Source organism: Myotis yumanensis, unplaced genomic scaffold (assembly GCF_028538775.1).
Source record: "Myotis yumanensis isolate MYYU_CA2020_CCGP unplaced genomic scaffold, mMyoYum1.0.hap1 SCAF_3, whole genome shotgun sequence".
Taxonomy (NCBI): domain Eukaryota; kingdom Metazoa; phylum Chordata; class Mammalia; order Chiroptera; family Vespertilionidae; genus Myotis; species Myotis yumanensis.
Window position 1 is genome coordinate 187705713 of NW_027223754.1, and position 24378 is coordinate 187730090.

At 38.9% G+C, this 24378-nt stretch overlaps 1 protein-coding gene across 2 annotated transcripts; it reads left to right on the top strand.

Moving 5' to 3' along the window:
• The first annotated feature begins 709 nt into the window (after nucleotides 1-709).
• Nucleotides 710-15784, top strand: WBP11 (WW domain binding protein 11). Of its 2 annotated transcripts, none has more exons than XM_070410649.1 (12): nucleotides 710-851; nucleotides 2126-2273; nucleotides 3031-3062; nucleotides 4171-4264; nucleotides 6664-6860; nucleotides 7761-7894; nucleotides 8323-8522; nucleotides 9072-9263; nucleotides 11562-11663; nucleotides 12080-12370; nucleotides 13361-13543; nucleotides 14784-15784. In XM_070410649.1, exons 2-12 carry the CDS (start codon nucleotides 2210-2212, stop codon nucleotides 15215-15217), a joined length of 1923 nt encoding a protein of 640 aa, XP_070266750.1. In that variant the 5' UTR covers nucleotides 710-851; nucleotides 2126-2209; the 3' UTR covers nucleotides 15218-15784. The 2 variants fall into 2 exon arrangements, with proteins under 2 accessions (XP_070266750.1, XP_070266751.1); XM_070410650.1 differs by lacking the exon at nucleotides 710-851 and adding an exon at nucleotides 915-1089.
• Nucleotides 15785-24378: the final 8594 nt, after the last annotated feature.

A 24378-nucleotide genomic window follows, 5' to 3' on the forward strand; every position in this document is an offset into this window, starting at 1 on the left:
GAACTAAGGGAATAATCGACTACGTGTAGTGACATCACACGGGATTGGGGGCTGGTGTCGTAAATTTAAAACTGACAGTACATGTATCCCTACACTTCCCTTCCAAAAAGTAATCCTGTAGACCAGCAATCTGGGACTCCGATAAGGGCACTGATTCATTCGCTCATGTCTACAAACAACTACTGAACTTCCAGACGGACATGACGCTGGCAAAACACAGTAGCAAATGTATATATATATATATATATTTTTTTTTTTTCGGGGATTCGTTTCCAAACAGATATTCCTAAAAGATCACACTAGCTTACGTCATGAAAAGAAAAAAAAAAAGTCCCAGAACCAATACAACCCCCGTTCGCAGAAACACCACCACACACTTCTCAGTACTGAATCCGCCGGTCTAAAGCAATCAATCAAGCAACCAGAATTAGGTTAGAATACCTCGGGCCCAAGAGGCACGGCCGTCTTCACACCAGCCAATCATATCCGAGCTGGCTCGATTTCTTATTCCTATTGGCCTACAGAAGTGTCGATCAACTTGGCGTCTTTGTACTGCGTAACCTTAGGGCGGGCTCTGAGCAGATAACCAACAAATTGGGTTCTGTCTTGGAGCGGAAGCGACTCCAGCCGTGGAGTCCTTGGTTACGCGCTACATTTCCAGGGCCGAGAAACGCTGAGATCTCAGGCCAACGGGGAGAGGAAGTGACGTAGGGACGGTGGCGGGGCGCGAGGTTTCAAGATGGCGGTTGCTGGATAGCTGACCGGGAGCCGCGGTGAAGGCCCCTACGAAGGGAAAGAGGCCGAGAATCCTCCCCTCCCGGCTTCTCGCAGTCCCAGAGCCCAGCAGAAGTGTGAGTGTGCGGGATCGTCCCCATCGGGTTCTTCATCTCGCCCGTCCCTTCCAGGGGCCCGCGCGGTCGCCGCGGGGACGGTAGGCCCCTTGGCCCCGCTCTTCCTCTCCGCGGTTGGGGTCTGCCGGGTCACGGACTGACGGGATCCCCGAGCCTGGGGCGGAGCGGCGACCGGCGGTGAAGCGGCGGACTTCGCCCGGGTGGGTTAGCGCCGCCTCCGGTCTGTCCACGGTGATCGGTAGGTGGCCTTGGGCTTGGTGTCTGCACCTCGAGTCGGGGTCAACCGTCGCTATGGTTGCGGCAGTTGCCGCCGCGGTGACGGCTGGCGGGAGCGGGCTCCTTCCCCGGGAGCCGCTCTGCCTGGTTAGCGGTCGGTCCCTCGTGGCTTTGTGGCCCGGTTTCCCCGTCGCCTCTGCTTTAAGACGAAACAGTCGTGTGCGCAGACTGAAGCTCCGCTGCTTTCTGTAAAAATGCCTGTAAATAGCCTTCTGGTTCCGCGGGAGCCCGGGGAGGCCTGAGGGAGGAAAGCCACGCAGGTCGGCCGTCCGAGGCGGGAGAGCGGGTGCTGGTGCCCGCGCTGCTGGCTTCCGCGGCCCCGGGTCGGAGGAGGAACCCCTTCACCGGGTAAATTCGGTGCCGCCGGGGCGCTTTGCAACCTTTGGCAGAAGTCGGGGCAATTGAACACTTGCCGAAAGAGGCACTGACGGGTCATACCTGATAAAATCTTTATAAAGAGGGAAAGGTGTCGTTGTAAGGTCTACTAAAAACTCTACCTCTGGCCTGTAACCTTCCCCGTAAAAGGTTTATGGTTTTGCTAAGCGAGCCCCGGCCGTTGTGTGTGTGTATGTATGTGTGCTTCTAGGTTAACACACTTTTAAAATGCTTGTTCAGGCCCCTCGGAAGCTTAAGGACCTTCGAGGGGCCACATTATCCGATTAACTATCCTGAAACCCAATCATAGGTATTTCCCTCGTCCCACCCCCTTTGCTTTCTCCCCCCTCACATGTCCTGGTGCTCACATTCCCTCCTTAATTCCAAAGGTATAAAAGGGACTGCAAAACTGTCATTACATGGGGCGGGGGGGGGGGGGGGAGACATGTGTAATACTCTTTGTAATACTTTAAGCAATAAAACAAAATTTTTAAAAAAAATTGTTATGAGAAGGAAAAAAAAAAACTGTCATTACCCAGAGCAATGTTGAGATCTCGCTGCCCGGCAGGTCATCAGTTTGGCTCAGATAAGCTCTAATATGCTCTTGTACAACTTTTCTACAGGTTTGGACATTCTTATGTTGATCCTGGTAGCTTTGGAGGTTGGTTTTTTCTTTAATAAACAAGTGAACCATACAGATTGTCAACATGGGACGAAGATCCACATCATCCACCAAGAGTGGAAAATTTATGAACCCCACAGACCAAGCCCGTAAGTATCCATTCATGGGGATGCTGAAGAAGAGAAGCGGTAGAAATTGTAAGCGTTAGGGAATCTATTTCATGATGTCCTAATTACAAGATCTGCAGTGCTAGGAGTCAGTTGTGTGAAGTTATCCAGTGTTCTTGTGGGCACATGATTAACACTTCAAACATACAAAAAAAATTCACACCCCTATTTCTAATTTGATTGAATTGCACAGTAAAATTAGCTTAAAGCAGTGGTTCTCTGCCTTCCTAATGCCGCGACCCTTTAATACAGTTCCTCATGTTGTGGTGACCCCCAACCATAAAATTATTTTCGTTGCTACTTCATAACTGTAATGTTGCTACTGTTATGAATCGTAATGTAAATATCTGATATGCAAGATGGTCTTAGGTGACCCCTATGAAAGGGTCGTTCAACCCCCAAAGGGGTCGCGACCCACAAGTTGAGAACCGCTGGCTTAAAGCTTTCTTTTTGTATTTAGAATTTTGAACAAATTAGTTTTGCAGGTTCTTTAATATTTCATGGCATCTTTTTTCTTTGTGTTCCCAATTCTTAAGAAAACAAAAATAATGTTGACATTTTTAGTTGGCAAAATTAGAAGGGTGCTAGTAGCATCCAGTAGGTAGAAGCCAGTGATGCTGCTAAAGAATCCACAGTGTACAGGACAGCCACCCACAATACGAATTATCTGTGTTGAAAAAAATGCTATAATAATGGTCACAATTTGAAAGGTCTGTATTCTCTCTTTCTCTTTCTCAAGGAAAAGAAGCCCGGAAAAGAGAATTAAAGAAGGTATGATTTCAGATGATCAAATTTGTCACATCTTACATTTAGGATTGGTGGATTTTAATTTGACATTTTCAATTATTTGCCAGAAAATATACTTTATACTTCTTATAATAAGCCATAAAATTTACTAATCCGAAATATCATATAAATGCTCCTTGACTTAAGATGAGGTTACTGTTATGTCCTGATAAATCCATCATAAATTGAAAATATCTTAAGTAAAAATGCTTTTAATAGCTTAGCCTACCTTACCTTAAACATGCTCAGAACACTTACATTAGTCTACAGTTGGGCAAAATCATCTTGCTGCTGCCCAGCATCATGAGAGAGTATCGTACTACATACGGCTAGCCCAGGAAGGGATCAAAATTTGAAGTACAGTTTCTACTGAATGCATATGACTTTGGCACCATGGTAAAGTCATACCATGGGAAGTCAAGGGCCATCTGTACTTGGAAACTGAAGTAAGTAACCTTGCAGGTAGCTCACAACGTGTCACATTGTTTACTTATTACCTTTCCCAGTGAGCTAAAGAAATACTTTTGAAAGTAACTTTTTTGTTAGTTATTATAATATATTAGTTTGTTAACAGCTACTGAACTAGTGAATGAAAATAAATGTGATGCTGAATTGTTCATTTTCCTGGTTTTGTAGATGATGAGTTTGTGACAAAGTGCTTCCCAGAATAAGGAAGGATATACTTATTAGTATCCTGCCTTAGCATGTTGAGAAAATGTTAAGATTTTAATTGGTTTCAATTGTGTATTCTTGTTGCATTGTTGAGCATTAAAATTCTGCAAAACTTTACTGGTATGTAATTTTAGAATGTAGCTGAAACCTTTGTTTATTAAATTAAAAAGCTAAAATATTTTAAGTGACTGCTTTAGGTCTCACAAATACTTGCCTCAGAAAGCACATCTAATAAATAACAATTATTTACCTCTTTGTCTAAATTTGAAACATTTCTTTAGAGTAAAAAGTTACATAGTTCTGTTTCTGGTGGTTGAAACCAAGAAGTTCAATCCCAGTTTAAATAGATTCTTGAAGCAGATTGAAATAAAAACTCATGAGTGTCCAGCTTCTTGACATACTGCTCTTTCCTTTTCCTAAGAACAAAAAACAGCGCATGATGGTACGAGCTGCAGTTTTGAAGATGAAGGATCCCAAACAAATTATCCGGGACATGGAGAAATTGGATGAAATGGGTGAGAATTTATTAAAGGGCTAGATTTTATGGCAGGAATATCAGTCTGATACACAAAGGCAGGCAAGCAGATAATGAGTGAAGCAGAGCAGGCATAAGAAAAACTAAAGCATGGTGGCATTTGACCTTTGAATTTGGTTTTAATATCACAACAAAATGGGCTGGTGGGGAGTTAATTGTAAACTGAAGATATCATCTGGAATAAGAGGGAAGCCATTATTTAGCTTGCGCTTATTGTTACAAGGTAATAAACACCCACATGGCCAGCTCATTGTTTTTGAGAGAAGACAGAAATCTGGCTTCTGAAATCACCTTGGGGTTTTTTGTTTGTCTTGTTTTGTTTTTTAATTTTGACAGTTACCGAGTAAATCTATTAGGCCCCATGAATATATTAGTTTCCCATTTTTTCCAATGAGATGATCCAAAGATACTTGACTACTTAGTAAGGATGTAGCAGAAATCATCAAATACTTAATATCAATTACCATATTGGGGTCCCTCCCCTTTTTTTTTCACATTTTATATTTTTATTCAGTCTCTATAGGAATCTTCATTATCACTGCTTTGTCATAACTGGAATCACACGAGGTACCTAGATGCTATCTTTCCTTGCATCTAAGGTAGATAGAGAATCATGTGTGATTCTGCCACTGGAAATTTATTCCAATCACAAATACTTATTTTCTTAATATTAGAACATGGGATTTTTAATTTTTCTTTTAATAGAAGTTTCCCAACATGCAAAATTAGTCAACTCCTATGTGCTTTTCAGCTGTCGGGTTTTTGCCAGTCTTCTTCCTCTGCCACTTTTTTTTTTTTAAAATATATTTTATTGATTTTTTACAGAGAGGAAGGGAGACGGATAGAGAGCCAGAAACATCGATGAGAGAGAAACATCAATCAGCTGCCTCCTGCACACCCCAACTGGGGATGTGCCTGCAACCAAGGTACATGCCCCCGACTGGAATCGAACCGGGGACCCTTCAGTCCCCAGGCTGAAGCTCTATCCACTGAGCCAAACCGGTTAGGGCCCTCTGCCACTTTTTTTAATTACATATTAAAGTGATCCTTATAAGTTTTGTTTACAAAGGTACCCAAAATATTTCAGTGTTTGCCCAAAAACAGTAAGTTAAAGAATTACAGTGGATCTCCTTGACGATGCATTAAATGGGGGTCCAAAAAAAATCCAGCTTTATGTGCATGCAGTATTACAAGCATTCTAAAGTAATTTGGCAGAGCCTGTGCACTAACCTGGGCAAGAGTTCTGGGCCAGGCTGCATGGTGCCAAATCTTTCCCAGTTCAGCTGTAACTGATCCACTTGTTGCCTCTGGTCTAAATTCCAGTAAGGACAAATGCTGTCCCCAGAGTATCAGGATATTACCTATTAAATGATCCTACATTGATTTAGGAAGTTTAATCGCACCAGGAATACTATGGTGTAAGACAATACCCTCTGGTTTTGAATAAATTGACAAGGTTAATAGTTAATGAGATTTAGTGAAGAAGATAATTAAACTTGTTATTCTTTAAGGAAAAGGGAGGAGGGAACACTATATCAGCACTCTAATTACAATTTAGAAAACTCAGTACAAACTAATTTAATCAGAAAAAAGAAATTATACATTGACTCCCATAATTTGGAAATCCCTGAGGGCTGCTGACCTCAAAAACCCAGATATCATTATCAAGCCTATTCGTCTCTCTCTGGTCTTTTGTGTGTTATCTTTATTCAGAATACTGCTAATGAATTTCTTGGGGTGGAAGATAGAATAAGTATGGGAAATGAATGGTGGTTGGGAGACAAGGCCACACACAGATAGCTCTAGGTTTATTTCATCTCATCTCTGCTTGTGAAAGCTTCTCTCTCCCACATCTGCATTTTAAACCTCAGACAGGGATCTGGCCCCAGTTTGGATCGTGTACCATTTGATCTGAGTCAGTCACTGGCAAGGGTGATGGAGGGGGGCAGGTCTGACTGACCAGGCAGACTTGGGAAGAGAAGGTTATATGGTAGCAAGACAAAGAACACCATAGTTAAGTGATGAGCCAGACACTAAAGTGCCTAAGATCTCAGAATTAAATGACAGAGCCAGGGATATAGGTCTCTCTGGCTGACACCTATATCAAGTTATTAGCATAGAGGAATGAAAATTGATTTTTATTACAGTGATGATGGAAATTAATTAGGTGACATTTCTTAGGAAAATACAATAAATGGCCCTCTTTAAAAGGTGTAATTTTCACAAGTACCTATTGCAGTTCTTTAGAAATTGTAGAATATATCTGGTGCCTAGCTCTCTTTTAAAAATGTTACCATAAAATTTTTTTATTAAATCATGTTGACAACCTAAATGAAGTGACCTTTTTGAGTTTAATTCCATAATCTGCTCTTTTCTCAGAGTTTAACCCAGTGCAACAGCCACAATTAAATGAGAAGGTGCTTAAAGACAAGCGTAAAAAGCTGCGTGAAACCTTTGAACGTATTCTACGACTCTATGAAAAAGAGAATCCAGATACTTACAAAGAATTGAGAAAGCTAGAAGTAGATTATGAACAGAAAAGGGCTCAACTTAGCCAATATTTTGATGCTGTGAAGGTAATTAAATTTCTTTTGAAAGAGAAACTAAAGTGTTATATTTAGATTTGCTCTTAAACCTATTAATGGGAGAATTGATTGTTGAACTAACCTCTTACTCTTGGCAATTTCTTATCAAACTGAACATATACAAGAAAAATTAATCCATCTGCCAACACAGTAATAGACAAAAACTGGAAATTGCTCGGGTATTTTTAAATATCAAAAACAAAACATACCAAACTTCTGTAGTTATGATTCCATTTGTATGATATTGTAGCACAGGAAATAAATTGTAGCGGCAATTGTTTTGGGATAGCATTAGGGATTAACTGGAAATTAGTATGAAAACATGCCTTTGTCAGAACTCATTGAATTTTAAATGTCATTGTAAATTTTGCCTCAAAATAAAATTGTAAAAAAACAAATGCTATAATTTTTGTAAAGTAGGTAGTATGGGTCCCATTTACAGAAAAAGAAAACTAAGATAACTTGCTCAGTCATGCAGCTAATATGTGACAGAACTTCATCAAAGTCAGACTAATTTCAGAGCCCAAGCTCTGCCACTGGAAGTGTACTGTTAATTCATATGTGTTATTTATCATCCAGAATATTAAATATGGTGACTTTAGTACTAGACACTTAGACAATTGGACTTCTCTAAACAGCAGCTATTTCAAACCAAAACCAAAAAGAATTCATTGATACAGGGAGAAAAACAATTGGGTATGGTTCTTTTAGAGGAGATAGATTTTTTTCAATTTATTGACAGACTGGAAATATTGATTAGGGCTGTTCTTATTCTGTGACATTTATGTTAGGTGAAAAACAAATCCCAAATTATTCAGCTGACACTGAATTTTTAGTGTCGAGTTTGTGGATTACTCTTACCCTTCAACTAACAGATTCTCTCTGTTGCAGAATGCTCAGCATGTGGAAGTGGATAGTATCCCTTTGCCAGATATGCCTCATGCTCCTTCCAACATCTTGATCCAGGACATTCCACTTCCTGGTGCCCAGCCACCCTCCATCCTTAAGAAGACCTCAGCCTATGGGTAGGTTGTAGCATAATCAAATTGCACGTATTAAAAGCACCGCTGGACTATCTAGAGCAGTGGTTCTCAACCTTCTGGCCCTTTAAATATAGTTCCTCATGTTGTGACCCAACCATAAAATTATTTTCGTTGCTACTTCGTAACTGTAATTTTGCTACTGTTATGAATCGTAATGTAAATATCTGATATGCAGAATGGTCTTAGGCGACCCCTGTGAAAGGGTCGTTCGACCACCAAAGGGGTCACGACCCACAGGTTGAGAACCGCTGAAGTAGAGCCAAAATTGATGCAGCAGGAAATAAAAAACAATGTGAATATAAGCAGCATCTGAATTGATTAAAAATGAAATTTTAAAGTTCCTTGGAAATTGTTTAGAAGAGGAAGTAAATACCACTGTTAATGTGATATCTATAAAATTTTCTTTACAGACCTCCAACTAGGGCAGTTTCTATTCTTCCTCTTCTTGGGCATGGTGTTCCACGTTTGCCCCCTGGTAGAAAACCTCCGGGTCCACCCCCTGGTCCACCTCCTCCTCAAGTCTTGCAAATGTATGGCCGTAAAGTGGGCTTTGCCCTGGATCTTCCCCCTCGCCGACGAGATGAAGACATGTTATATAGTCCTGAACTTGGTAAGGCATGAATGTTCCTTTTGCTCTTACAGCCTTTCCATTATCATTTTTTTGTTGTTGTTGGCCCCATTTCACATCTTGTTCACCACCCTCAGAATTTGGGAAATAAATAAGGATACCATATACATACTAAAGGATGGATAAATCATAGGATCTAGCCAAGTAAAAGCATCAAACATAACAAAGCATAGAACTGTTTATTGTGTTTCAAGTTGGGCTATTCTTAGAAATACCACTTACTACCAATTCCCTAAGACTTAGCTATCTGTTTCCCTTTCAGCTTTGTCATCTGCGCTGAGTATTATTGTATAGTCACAGTGATTGTGTATGTATACAACCTTCTAAGTGTAATTTATTTTCAAATTTGAATTTTAACTATTGCCAAATGAAAATATTGTCAGACCATCTGAATAGCTGGGATCTACACAAATTTTTTAAACAATTAGATAATTGTGTTACATAATGAGCATAATTTTCTGTGTTTCGGAGTATCAGGTAAAGGAGGATCCAGTCATATTATGTGTTCCCTGTTCCCTCCTCCCTTTTCAGCTCAACGGGGTCATGATGATGATGTTTCCAGCACCAGTGAAGATGATGGCTATCCTGAGGACATGGATCAAGATAAGCATGATGACAGTACTGATGATAGCGACACTGACAGATCAGACGGAGAAAGTGACGGAGATGAATTTGTGCACCGTGATGATAATGAAAGAAATAACAATGAAGAAAAAAAATCAGGTATGTGCAGATGAAAGTTCCATGGTATTGATCAATAAACAGGACACAGACTGAAGGTCCTGATTTATTAATTTATCTGTGGAAATAATTGTGAGCTCCTTGCAAGGAAGGATCATAGCTGTATTCTTTATATCAGCTATCTCAAAGTTGTTGACACATACTAAGTACTAATGGATGTAAAAACAATTAAGCCGTGTATATAATAAAAATGTCTATGTAATAAAGTTCACTTTTGGGGGAAAAGATAATAGCTATTCAACAGCATAAAGATGTACTCATGGAAATGTACAGGAAAGAAAGGATAAAAACCACATAACTATATTGGGGAAACCACATTCACATTTTTGTTTTCTAATAAGTCTATTTAAATACCTACATTTGAAGCCCTTTAAATATGTGTGATCATGGTATATTACATGAACCAGAACCATAATTATACAAATAGGCCTTTGAGTGGAGTCATGACTTAATGGAAACAGGTTATATCCATAATGTATGTTATGTGTTTGATTATTATAAATTCAGACTGAGTTAGGTGTGATTTTAAAAAGTAACTGACATTCATCAAAAAAATTTCAACCATTGTAATAGGTACCGAGCATTATAAAATGTATAATGCATCACACCCCAATAGTCTTAGAGCTTCTTTTGGAATTATTTTTGTAGCCTACACTTCTGTATTTATGTTTTAATAAGATTACCAATATTAGTACTTATAATGATGACAATTTTTTCTCCTGTTTCTTAGGAATTATGGTTGCAAATGAAAAAGCTAGTTTAAAAGGGTGGCTAGAGAGAACTGGTAATGAAAAATTGTGGGGCACCCTTACTATGGAGCTAGTACTAGAAAGTAGAAAGCCCTTAGAGCAGCGGTTCTCAACCTGTGGGTCGCGACCCCTTTGGGGGTCGAATGACCCTTTCACAGAAGTCGCCTAAGACCATCAGAAAACACATATATAATTACATATTGTTTTTGTGATTAATCACTATGCTTGAATTATGTTCAATTTATAACAATGAAAATACATCCTGCATATCAGATATTTACATGACGATTCATAACAGTAGCAAAATTACAATTAAGAAGTAGCAATGAAAGTAATTTTATGGTTGGGGGTCACCACAACATGAGGAACTGTATTAAAGGGTCGAGGCATTAGGAAGGTTGAGAACCACTGCCTTAGAGCCACAGCGGCTCCCATTTCTTCTGGGACCTTGTGATCTTTGCCTTATTTTCCTCTTTCTGACAGCTGGTTTTTTTAACATGTACTTATCAATGCACACTTGGTGATCAGTGCATTCATTCAGGTAATATTTACTGAGTTTTTACTATATGCAAGGCATTTTTGCAGACACGAAGGATGTGGTGTAAACAAAACTAAAGCCCGCCCGCATGGAACTCCTATCCTTTTGTAATTGTTTACCAAGAATGCTCCTAACACTGCATCATTTCATATGACATTGAAAAGTGTCTAGTGAATAGCCTTTTTGTCAGTTAAGAAGTTCCTTCTAGTTCTAGTTTTCTAAATACTTTTTAAGCATCTGTCAGAATGTTAAGTTTTTTATTGTAATGAACTGCATTATGGCTTGTCTAGGGTAAAAGGCAAAAGATTTATATTATAGCTTTGTGATGTTAAACCGTCTTACATTTCTGGGACCAATCTTATGGGTTTACAATTTCCTTTTCTTTTTTAAACTGTCATTCAATTTGCTTATATTTTATGTTGGCTAGTAGGTTAGTTTTGGTATCATTTATGATATCATTTTGATATCATTTAGTATTATGCTAGTTTCATGAGTTCTGGGTAGCATTCCATCCTTTCCTATGCCCTTTTACAGGAAATTTTTGTAACGTAATGTTTGGTGAATTTCTTTGTAAATATCATTTTAGCCAGGTGCCTTTTAGTGAGTAAATCTTTGACTACCGTTTCATTTTTATTTAGTCTGGTCATACCACTTCTTTTACCAATTTTAGTAACTTATATTCTTAAAAATTGTCTATTTTTATCTGGGTGTTCAATTTTATTGGCATAAAGACGTTATTAGTATTATTGAAGTTTTTTTTTTTTTTTAATCACTTTTAAATCACTGTAGCATGTATTTACCAGCAGTTGGCACTTTATATACTACCTTTAATATGGCTCTCTCTATCTGTGCTCATCTTCTGCAAAGTTTTACAGGAAATTTACAGGCAGCATTTGTGTCTAGTAATTTAAGGCATATGTTACTTAGTAAGCATTTATTGAATTTTGTTGATGCCAATTCACCCCCCTTTCTCTCCCTCCTCTGGCACCTTAGGTCTGAGTGTACGATTTGCAGATATGCCTGGGAAATCCAGGAAGAAGAAGAAGAACATAAAGGAGCTGACTCCTCTTCAAGCCATGATGCTTCGAATGGCAGGTAAGGTAGGGAAAGAGTAGTGAATCACCTTTTGGTATTTCCTCATGCCAGTTTCTTTACATACGTTTTCCCAATTAGTATCCCATCCACCCTGAAATAAGTAACAAATCCTCATTTTACAAAAGGTAAGGTTTGGAGACATTAAGGTGCCCAAAGTTACACACAGCTAGTAAGTGGTTGAACTGGCGTTTAAATCCAGGTCTGTCTTGTTCTAAAGCCTGCTCCACCATGCTGCACCAGCACAGAAGAGTTGAATGCCACTTGATTCTTCCACATCTTAGGTATTTTATTGAAGAAGCCTATTTGGTTGTTAATTGTAAGAAAGCATTTATTGAGCATATGTCTTCAAGCATCGCTCTTTTACAGGCTGTAAAAAATTAGTCAACTCCATTTACCTGGTTTAAAATTTCTTTCAGGTCAGGAAATCCCTGAGGAGGGACGAGAAGTAGAGGAATTTTCAGAGGACGATGATGAGGGTGATTCTGATGACTCTGAAGCAGAAAAGCAGTCACAAAAGCAGCATAAAGAGGAATCTCTTTCTGATGGCACATCTGCTTCTTCACAGCAGCAAGCTCCCCCACAGTCTGTTCCCCCTTCTCAGATACAAGCACCTCCCATGCCAGGACCACCTCCTCTTGGACCACCTCCTGCTCCACCTTTACGGCCACCTGGACCACCTACGGGCCTTCCTCCTGGACCACCTCCAGGTAAGCATTTCCAATTATGAGTAAATAATTAAGTCCACATGTGGTTAGAGTGAAGTTACTCCAAAAAATATATCATTAGTATTGATGTTTTCTTATTTATCCTAGCGCAATTCCTTAAGAAATCAAGGATTCTCAAAGGATAGATAAGTGCACCTGGTTTATTCTTCCAGCATTGTTTGCAACTTAGTTTTCCTGATACCCATCTTTTTCTCCCAAGATCTTCCTTTTTCATCATTCTTTAGTTCTGATTCTTGCAGGCAGAATCTGGAGTATTTAACCAAGAGTTTATTTAATACTACTTTTTAATATGACAAGTTGACCCCGTTTAAAATTGGTAGCCAGTGGTACTAGAACACAGTAAATATTATCTTATATCCTTTGATTTGGGGATTATTGGATGTCAGTGTAATCTTTATAGTTAGAGACGAAAGTGTTAACCAGGTCTTTGGCTTAAAAATATAAAAAGTTTATTTACAATATGAAACAATGTATAGAACTTCTTGGCTTTTCATGATTTTATTCCTTCTCTACAGCCAATTAAGTTTTCTTCAATTGAGTTCATCTTTTTCCTATGGTCCAAAGCAAAATGACCTATCTTATGTCATTCTCAGTGGTCCTTGTCTTTATCTTAATGAGTTTCAGGAGGTCATTAAAGCACTTTACTTTATAGTCCATTTTCAGCTCATGTTGGAACCATTTAAAAATTCTTCTCACCTTCATATGTTTCCAGCCCAACAGAGCTGTGATTGCGTATCCTTTTGGTCAGTGCTGGGAAATAAAGAGGTTATCCGAAAGAAATTCAGTACCCTGTCTCTGGTGCTCAGATATTTGTTGGATGAATTCTGTTTCCTCACATTTCAATCAGTTTTTGAAGTTATCTGATTTCAGGTTCAAGTGATAAATCATACCACATTTGAGTTACCTTTATTTATATCATAGTTACTGCTTGATATATATTTGTTTGACATGAATTTATTTTTATCTTTTCAGGAGCTCCTCCATTCCTGAGACCACCTGGAATGCCAGGACTCCGAGGGCCTTTACCCCGACTTTTACCTCCAGGACCACCACCAGGCCGACCCCCTGGCCCTCCTCCAGGTCCGCCTCCAGGTCTGCCTCCTGGCCCTCCTCCTCGGGGACCCCCACCAAGGCTACCTCCCCCTGCACCTCCAGGTAAAGCTTTTGATTTCCAGAGTGAACACTTGTCTACTATACAGGGTGGGGCAAAAGTAGGCCTACAGTTGTGATATGCAAACACAGTTTATTCTTGTAGCATTATTGATTAATTATTGTATCATTTTCTATTCAACCAACTGTGAACCTACTTTTGCCCCATTCTGTATATTTTATTTGCTCTAGGATATATTTTCACATTTCAATAACCTGAAATGAAGGGGTATCTTAAAATGGTGATTTTAATTGCTATTATCCTGGATTGAACTTGAGTTCTTTCATAGAGTATTTGCATCATTTCTGCCTGTCACTTGAGGGACTCTCTAGCCAGAGACCACTTTGGATTAAACTCTCCATTTGAGTTTTTAGTTCTTCATTTATAATTGTAGTGATTCCATACATCTACATCAGTACCAACTTAAAGTTCAAAATCACAAGGGTGGTGGTGTTTTTTTTTTCTCAACCCAGTATCAGTGCTAGATATGCATTTCCTTGTGTTATTATGTGTGGCAAGTGTAATTTTGGTTTACTGCACTGACTGTCCCAGTTTAATATGAAGGTCTTTTAAGCCCCCAGCTTGGACATTTTTTTTCCCCCTCTTAGTTGTATATGGAATATTTATGAGTTTGTATAAGCCGTAGCATCTTAGATTTGACAACATTTGGTACTTAATATTCATTCATAAAAATGGCAGTTGAAGAAAATTAAACCTGCTATTCTTGGTAAAATGTTGATGGTATGTCTGAACCGTCAATGGAACTTCAATTTTTTTCCAGGAATGGTGACATATTGTGATCAGTTACAGTATCTTATTTCCCACTCATGGAGTTACCGTTTTGGGGAGAGGAGTGGTGTGGAGATCAAACCCCAACCTTGTCTACACTATACAGCTAGAATAGACTCTTGAACTGTCACATTTGAAATTTAACTATTTTAAAATCATATTTGAAACTAGTTGGTGTTTTCAGTTTTACTTTATATTTTAAAGTAGTATATTGTTAAGAGAAGAAAACACTACTCTAAGTATAAAATACAGACTAAAGGTGAATATTGTTTTATAATAAATAAATTCCTTACTATCAGAATATATTCAAGTTTCAAATCGTAAGCATGATTTCAGCTTATTTTATGTAAATTTTCCATTTTTTTAAAAGTTGTCAGCCTGTTTTTAACACCTTAGTCACAGTTATATTTTATTAGTTCCTGTCGTGTTCATCAGCCTGTTTTCTCCTTCATTTAGGTATCCCTCCACCTCGTCCTGGCATGATGCGCCCACCTTTGGTGCCTCCACTCGGACCTGCCCCACCTGGGCTTTTCCCACCGGCTCCCTTGCCAAACCCAGGAGTGTTAAGTGCTCCACCCAATTTGATTCAGCGACCCAAGGCGGATGACACCAGTGCAGCCACCATTGAGAAGAAAGCCACAGCAACCATCAGTGCCAAGCCACAAATCACTAATCCCAAGGCAGAGATTACTCGATTCGTGCCCACTGCACTGAGGGTCCGTCGGGAGAATAAAGGGGCTACTGCTGCTCCCCAGAGAAAGTCAGAGGATGATTCTGCTGTGCCTCTTGCCAAAGCAGCCCCCAAATCTGGTCCAACTGTTCCCGTCTCAGTACAAACTAAGGATGATGTATATGAAGCTTTTATGAAAGAAATGGAAGGGCTGCTGTGACAACTTTTGATGCCCGAACACACTTCTGTTCATATCATTGGTTCGTGGAAAAAGAGGCTCTTAGGAAACTTAGGCAAAAGAGCTACTTTTATTGTCAGGGTATTTTCTAATTTCAGTTGAAGGAATATCTTAAAAGTTTAGCCTTGTTTGGAATTCACTGCATACAAGAGAGGGTATTTCACTCAGGCTAGGTTGGTTACTGAAGCAGTTCTGCTGCAAACGTCCATTCCCTTTCATACCACCACTTTCGTCCCATTTCTTCCCCTCCAATCCTTTGGAACTTGTGATCTGGGGCATATTTGTTTTTGATTCTCTTGTGTGCTGTGGGCTCTGGAGTAGAGATTTTTGGGGGGAGGAAACAGTTTCTTTTACCCCATCTTGCCTTTTATGTTTATTTTTAATATTTTCTTGTAAATATTTTGTAATATTGTAGTGAAATGGATCACAACGTCATTTCCTAATACCAAGCAAGACATGTGGGAAGAAAATGTACAATTCCTTAATTAAAATTATTTCCCACTGACCTAAACTTTTGAGTGTTTCATGAAATAAATGTCTACCCCAAGATCCTCTGAGTTCCTAATAATGTATAAACATGTTATCTTTTTTATGATCAGAAAAGTACCTTGGGTTTAAAAGTACAGAATGAGAATCTTATTGAAAATGAGATTAAACTAAGTTTTAAAGTTAAGGGATAAAGAAGAGAAATAATTATTTTCCCTCAGAACTACCTTGTTGACTTTTAAAAAATCGAGAGGTGTTATTTATTGCTAAGAACATATTTAGTCTTATCCTCAAAGATGACACTTCCCCCAGAGCTTTGTGACCTGATTGAATGGCAAACCTTTTGAAACATTTTCAAAACTATTAAAAAGTCAGAAAAGGTTACTTTCTTTTTTGAATGTGTTGAGTTTATTAAGCTTTTCTTTATAAAAGCACATACAATGAATAAGAATGCTTAATGATGTTAATTTGCATTGATAATATTTTATTTTGAAAGTGCTTTAATCACTAACTCATCTACCCTGTAATTCTGGGAAATGACTTCAAAAGATATTTTCCCCATTTTAGAGATGAGAGTATCAAAGCTGAAACGCTCATGTGATTAATCCAGTGGCCCAAATAGATAGTGTATTCCATTGGCAGACACACACATGCCTGCACACACACACACACATAATGAAACAATGTATGCATTGCATTCAGGCTAGGCATACCTATTCTTACTTTTCATTATATCTTAGATCCCTTTCATGTGTACCTATAACGTAAAAAATAATATAAGATTTATTGAATAATGTATGAAAGAGGGAGAAGTCATTGAATATATGTACAATAAATTGTTAATACTGTAAAACTCAAAATAGTGTTTGGCACATGGTAAATATGTGTTTTTTAGAACTATATTTGCATTTCAGAATGAGACCTGTGGCTATGGGTAGGGGATAAATGGACTCAAGGGTGAAAGACCAGGGGTGGGAAGACACATTAGGAGACCACTGCAGGCCGAAGATGGAGAGTACCCAGACAGCACAGGAGGGTGGAAAAGAGTTGAAAGATCTATTGCAGAGCTAGAAAGTACAAGACTGGATTATCAATTTAATGTAGGGAGTGAGGCAGAAGAGAATTTAGGGTCTCCAATTTAGGGCTTGGGTTGTGGGTAGCATCAGTAGGGAATAAAAGGTGTGAAGCTGTAGAGGAAAAGGATGGTAGAACAGCTAACACAGGGTGTTTACTGTGTGCCAGGCATCCTGCAAAGTGTTTCATGTGTATTAATTTAATCCTTACCCAACCCTGTGAAGTAGCTACCCATCATTTCCTTCATTTTACAGATGTGTTAATTGAGGGGTGTAATGAAGGGAATGGGCCCAGTTTGGGACAGGCTGCATTTCAGATCCCTGTGAGATAACCTCATGGAAATCTCGAGTAGGCTGGTCAAGTATGAAGCTCAGGAGGCAGGTAGAGGATACTATCATAAACACTGAATGAGAGAAAATACCAAAGGGAAAGAAAAGTGAAGCAGAAATTATAAATCACTGATAATAGTGATTGATTGAGCTCTTACCATACACAAGTCACTAACTGCTATATAATAAGGAATTATTACCCTACTTTTTAAAAAAATATTTTTTTACTGATTTTAGAAAGAAGGAGAAGAGAGAGAAATATCAATGATGGGGAGAGAATCATTGATTGGCTGCCTCCTGCATGCCCCCTACTGGGGATTGAGCCTGCAACCCAGGTATATGCCCTTGACCAGAATCGAACCTGGGACCCTTCAGTCCACAAGCCAACAGTCTATCCACTGAGCCAAATGGCTATGGCTCCCTACTTTTATGAATAAGAAAACCAAGGCTTAGTAAACATACATAAATATTCTAGATTTTTATTGGGTTGAATGTTTTTTATGACAATTTTTAATTATATGACAAATTCAAATCAGGATAACATCGATTTTTATTTGGACCGGGCAAATGAGAAGCTGGATATTGGAAGAAAGGAGGAAAGTAAGGCCACCTCATTTATTTAATATATACATTTAAATATGTAAGTAGTATATATAAGTATGTAAATTTAAAATTATTAGGAATATATGGATTACCATGTTAAACTAAAATATTGTTACTCTATATGAAGACACACAAAAAGATAAAATCAAGATGAAAAGTCCCTTGATGAACATGAAAACAAGGGGATGTTAGAGAACTCAGATATTTAAAGTACATAAATGTGGAACTGAAATACCCACGGACAGCAGCTCTCTTGCATGGTGCTCAGACACTGCAACATTTGCTTTGAGATGTCTGTCTACTTCCACTGCTCAGCAAGCCCTCTTCTCCGTGTCACACGTTTTCCTTTAGCTGTTGAGAAAGGAGGAAGCAGCCCATGAACAGGCCTGGACTGTTAGCAGGCACTGGTGTTGCTAGGAGTTGGCCTGACACAGCTACACAGTGGTTTATTGTGGAAATTTCCACAGAACACCAATACCAGACAAGGCCATTCTGCGGCTGTGAAAAATCAAAACAAGCACTCTGCAATCATGTCTGAACACAAAAATATGAGAGTTGTCCAAAATACAAAAATGACCAAACAGACCCCTATGCTGGCCAACATGCATTAACATATGCACCAATTACAACTTTAGCCTCATTCCATTTCTTGCATCTTATTAGAGGTATTTACCCAAATTATAGGCTTCCCTCTATTCCCAACAGCATGCAATCCTGGGCAAAGCCCCAAAGTTAGTGAACACAAACCCAAAACCTATAATAAATCCCAATACCCTCTTAGTGAAACACACCACACATCCCCACAGTATGTATTCTCTCTTGCTGCAAAGAGCAATAAACCCAACTTGTTTAACTACAGGCATGTTCATGGTGGTCTTTGGATGGAAAGCATAGATGAAAACAGATTCATCTAAAGCAGTGGTTCTCAACCTGTGGGTCGCGACCCCTTTGGGGGTCGAACGACCCTTTCACAGGTGTCGCCTAAGACCATCGGAAAACACATATATAATTACATATTGTTTTTGTGATTAATCACTATGCTTTAATTATGTTCAATTTGTAACAATGAAATTGGGGGTCACCACAACATGAACTGTATTAAAGGGTAGCGGCATTAGGAAGGTTGAGAACCACTAATTCTAAAGCACTCATTGCTGGGACCAGGACTCTCAACTCATGGGTAGCATGAATCTCTGTATGAGGTGCCACCTGCTCAGGGCTGGGAGGTTAAATTCATGCTGAATTGAGTTTCTGTATTTTGTTGAAGCACTTCAATGTTGAGTTTATTATGTATCCCTAGGAATAAGATCTCCCAGAATTTTTTGTCTGACTAGTATTCTTTGGTAAAACTGTTTTTAGTCTCCCCTTCCCTGTTTTCATTGCTTGTTAGCTTGTTTAATATTTAGTGTTGTCTGTAAGAGGCAAAGTCTGTAGGAAGAATATGGACATAGGCCTGAAAAGCCTGTTTCTGAGCTGATCTCCAAGAGCTGAATATTTCAGAAGTTCTCCTCAGACCAGTGACCTTAGGACAAACTGTTTCAGGTGGCCATTTTAACTCTAATAGACTTCTTCCTCACTCTTGTCTTTTTGTTCCTGAGACCTGGTTTGTTTAGTTTTTCTCTGCCTGGACCCATGGGTAATGACTGGCCATTGGCCAAGTTCTGGGGATCAGAAATTACACATCTTTACAAGACATTATTATTTCTCCTAGTTAATCTAAAACTGCATCTCTTCCAGGCCAAACACCTGCTTCCTTTATGTCTACTCATTATAACAGTAATTTGTACACCTATCTCTTAAATAGGCACAACTTCATCAGGGATCTTTTGGGATTGCAATGGTCACTTGAGCTTTTGACATGAACAAGATAGTTTATTTGAAAAGTACTTAACAGCAAAAGCAAATAAGCCCTCATGAGCAGACTGCCTGTCTGGTTCGTTTAAAAGAAAGATAATTTTGTTCAATGTAGGGCTTATCCCTCCTTCGTTTCCATAACTGGAATTAAGTTGCGCTGGCTTTTTAATTGCATGGCTTGATAAAATTATCAAGGACCCAAGTTACTATCCAAATGTGCTATCATTCTCTTTCATGCATGCACTAGTGGCCCAGTGCACAGATTCATGCACATTGAAATAAATTAGAAGAAATATTTTAATATCACTATTCACCCTTTTTCTATAATAGAAGTGTCAACCAAATTCATGATCAACAATGACAGATTGAAACACACGCATGCGAGCCAGCGAGAGCTTTATATGTATTGTGCATGCACGAGTCAACATTTATTTTTAAATTGCCAGTGCATGTCATATGTGCCGGCCAGTCAATCAGTCAGTTGGATGGTTGGATGGATGGACGGTCAGTCACTTAGCCTTTTATATATATAGATATAGATAGATATAGATAGATATACATAGATATATAGATAGATATAGATATAGAGATTAAAATCTGTTTTTCAACACCTAAAATTTTCTCCTTCTCCTTGGAGAAAAACACAAAATAAAGCTTTACCAGTGACAATTTCATATCTGCATGAAGCCAGCTGGCTTCCTGTTTTTTCTTGTTTTTATGTTTTCTGTTCCTCTTACTCTCCATTTCCCTCTATTGAGATAATAAACATTATCTGCTTTATAAAAATTTAGTTTTAGAATGCTTAGCATTCTAAAATACCTACAGTGCCTTTATGATTTAGTAAGTTACCACTATTTCTATAATTTTTTTAAAAATTAAACTTCATTAAAATGTTTAAAAAATATATTCAACTACATAGAATGATAATGTATTTTAAAATGGTTCTTTATGAATAATCTTCTCATCGTTTATTAAAAGACAGTTTTAGTTGTCACCATGTATTTCTGTAAAGAGTAAAAGTGTATATATCCATCCCGATGCCATTAGTAAAGTGAGCCAGCTTGTCAGCATTTGCTGTGTGGGAAAATGTAATAACCTCTAAAGAAAGGTTTCTAGTTATATGTGAAAGTATAAGCAAATTAGGGGCTATCAAGGAGTGCAGCAATCCAAATGGTGAAAAATACCCCTTCACACTCTGTCTCCTGGTGTCCTTCAGGCCATGTCCTCCCATCTCCTTAGTGACTCCTCTTCCTCTGCCAATTAGATCTCACAGATCCTCACATCCCGTTTTTTATACTTTCCCTTACATATCTATACATATATTCTATATACATATATGCCCTCTGGATGATTTTGTCCACTCTGACCATTTTTAATCATGACTCGCAAATTTTTATCTCCAGACCAGACCTTTCCCCTGGATTCATTCACATCCAGCTGCAGGTATTGCCTTTTGACCCCCGTGCCTTTGTGTATGTTGCTTCTCTGCCCAAAACACCCTGCCAGGTCAGGCTAACTCTTAAATCTAGACTTTACACAGATGCTACTCTCCCTAGCAGGCTGAGGGACACAGGTGTCTCTATTCCGTTATACCAACACCCTAGGTATCTCCCTTTCTTTACATGCAGCCTTCTAGATTACAATCATCTTTTTATTGTATTATAACCCCATTTTTCTTGACAGTGGTTATCAATCATAGGTATAACACACATGCACAGTAAGTTGTTGAGCAAACAGGTTCCAATTTTAATCTGCATGGTGACTTAACAAACCATTAATTCCAAACTAGATTGTCGGGGGCGGGGGGGGGGGGGATGCAAATTAAGGTTCATAAGCGTCAACTATTTATTGCACCTTTTTCTATTTAGGTTGAGTTAGGGACATCCTGTAATTAATAAAACAGCCACTAAACTTATGATTTTCTACCAGAAAAGTCACAGGATTGTTAGAACGACATGTTTAACTATATCAATAGGTCCCATAACTACTGCTACTCACTCTAAATCCATTTTCCCAAAGAAATAAAAATAGTTACTATTCACTCAGCACGGTTCTATATGGAACACTTATTGCTCTCATTCACACTATCTCATTGACTCCTCTCCAAAATCCACTGCAGAGGTCGGCAAACTCATTAGTCAACAGAGCCAAATATCAACAGTACAATGATTGAAATTTCTTTTGAGAGCCAAATTTTTTAAAGTTAAACTATATAGGTAGGTACATTGTTATTAACTTAATTAGGGTACTCCTAAGGCTTAGGAAGAGCCACACTCAAGGGGCCAAAGAGCTGCATTTGGCTCTCGAGCCGCAGTTTGCCAACCATGGCACTAAGGTAAGCTGTATTGTTATGCTCACTTAATAGATGACACTGAGGTGGAAAGAGACTGAGTAACATTCCCCAAGTCATTCAACTAGTAAGGAACAGGATGTATTTGAATCTGTCTCATTCCAGAGAACTTGAGTTCTTAAACACCATGGCATATGACTTTTCAACCACTGAAAGGGGATTTGTGAAGAGTTTGCATGTAGTCGGCCAGTCATCAGCAATTATGAAGACAGATGAAACCTTTTGATTCCAGGCATACAAAACCAAACAGACCAGTTCTCAGACACAAAGACACAGCTGGCCCTGCAGAAAAACAAATAGGTTCTGCCCAAGTCACAGCCTGTCCCACTGACTGGCTTATCTCTGCAGGAAAGACTACATGTGTCTATAAATACAACTGTGGATTACAAATCTTTTAAAAATCAAAATTCAGGTCCCATTTTGTACTGATTTCTTCCATATGGTCTTGTACTTGAAGAAATATTGGCCTTTTAAATAAGCAACCATACATTGGCAAGAGCTGTTTGCTCATCAAGGGTCACTGACAAGAGCCGTTTGCTCACCAAGGGTCACAGGCTGAATTGACTTGGCAGGAGGTATGCATTTTTCAGTTAATAAATTATTCGGGTTAAAAAAAAAACAAAAAACCTCAAAAACAGAAATGACGAGGGATTGATTGAACCTTGCAGCAGGGGAAGTAGTTCAGGAGAACCTAAGAATTTCAGTGGCAAGTAGAGGTGGGGTGGCAGTCACTGCACCTTGTATCTTGCCTGTCTTACCTTTCAAGTAGCAGGGTTCAATTCACGGACTCCTGTGAATCTTCAGAGGGGAAAGAAAAGTGGTGTGTGTTTTTTATTATAAATGTCTTGATGGCCTTCATCCTTATTTCTTCACCATGTTGGTAATAAACCTCAACTGTTTCAGGAAATGAAGACTTAAATGTCACAACCAGCACTTGATTTTTTTTTTCTCCACTGCCTACCATGTCCCCAAAGTGGTAACACTGAGAACTATCCTAACAATTGGGCAGTAAAATTCAAGCAAAACCAAAAAATCTTATTAGTGATGGTTAGTTATACTTTAATCTAAAAGGGTAAACTCATATCCTGTAGGAAATGGTACTTCTTTTAATTTACTGAGTGCCTAATATATGCCTAATGTGTGTAGTAAGTGACCAATCTCAGTCCTCAAGGGGGTATTACGACTATTTTATATGAGGAAGCCTTCTGGATGAAAGGTGAGGAGTGGGGTAAGTAGGTGGACATCTGGAACCTGTGCATGGTACCCTTGGGGTCTAATCTCCCCAGGAATTAGGAGGCAATAATCTGCTTAACCTAAGTGTGTGTGGCCTGGCCTTTGTACACCTCAAAGATGACCACATGGGAAAAGTAATCCCAACATTCAGTCCACAGCAGTGAAGTGACACAAGCACTGTAAACAGAAGCTGACAGCGAATCCTTTCTCTGACATCTGTTCATTCTACTGTCTTTAGTCATCAAGAAAAACAAGTGAACTCCAAGAGAGCAGTTGACTTCATTTAGAGCTGTACTCCCATCACCCATCACCTAGTACTGAACATGGCATATAGAGATGCTCAGCAAGTACTGGGGAAGAATAGAGAAAGTCCATATGGGAAAATGGGCCAAAGACTACTAAGGATGAAGACATACTCTTTTTTTTTTCCAGGAACTTTTCAACCCTGACTCACAGGAAAAGATGAATTCATAGAAGTGAAATATAAATTGGAATCTTTGTTATGGGCCCTAGGGGCCAGCATGAAGCTTGCGGAAAAAAGATGAAATGGAAGGGCCAACCAAGGACAGAATAGGATTGCTAGTGTTTAACTTTTAAATGTGAATTCTTGACCTGAGATGTGTTTGCTCCTGCACTTAAATCATCTGTCCTTACCTTTTCTCACATCTCACATATTTATTAAAGCATCTCACATGTTTATTAAAGCATTGCTTTAATAACATACTTACATAGGCATGGTTGGCCTGAGGCCATTACTTCAGGCCAGTGGAAGAGCAAAAGGGATTTCAAGCAGGCTATTTGTTGTTATAAAGCAAAATCAAACTTAACTACATTTCCAAAGGGGTATAATATGATGGAGACAAGACCACTATGAAGCTAGAAACTTGGGAAAATCATTTTAAAAGCTCATAAGCATATGTTACTCATGACTAAAGGCGTTGCACTGTTACGCAACCTGAGTGTCAGGGGAACAATTTTCCAACCTCATGACTCATGCTTCTGTATTACACACAATACTGGGTGTTTCCTTCATTTTAAAGAAATGTGAACACAAGCATGTGTATAAAAATACCTGATATCCAAAGCATGCCAACAACAGCTAACAGGTTAAGAAAAATATAAGCTGACACTGTGTCATCAGAGTCCTTCTTCCAAGACGGAAAGTTACTCCACATTTTGAAAAGTACGACCGGATAGACAACTTCCTACCCTAG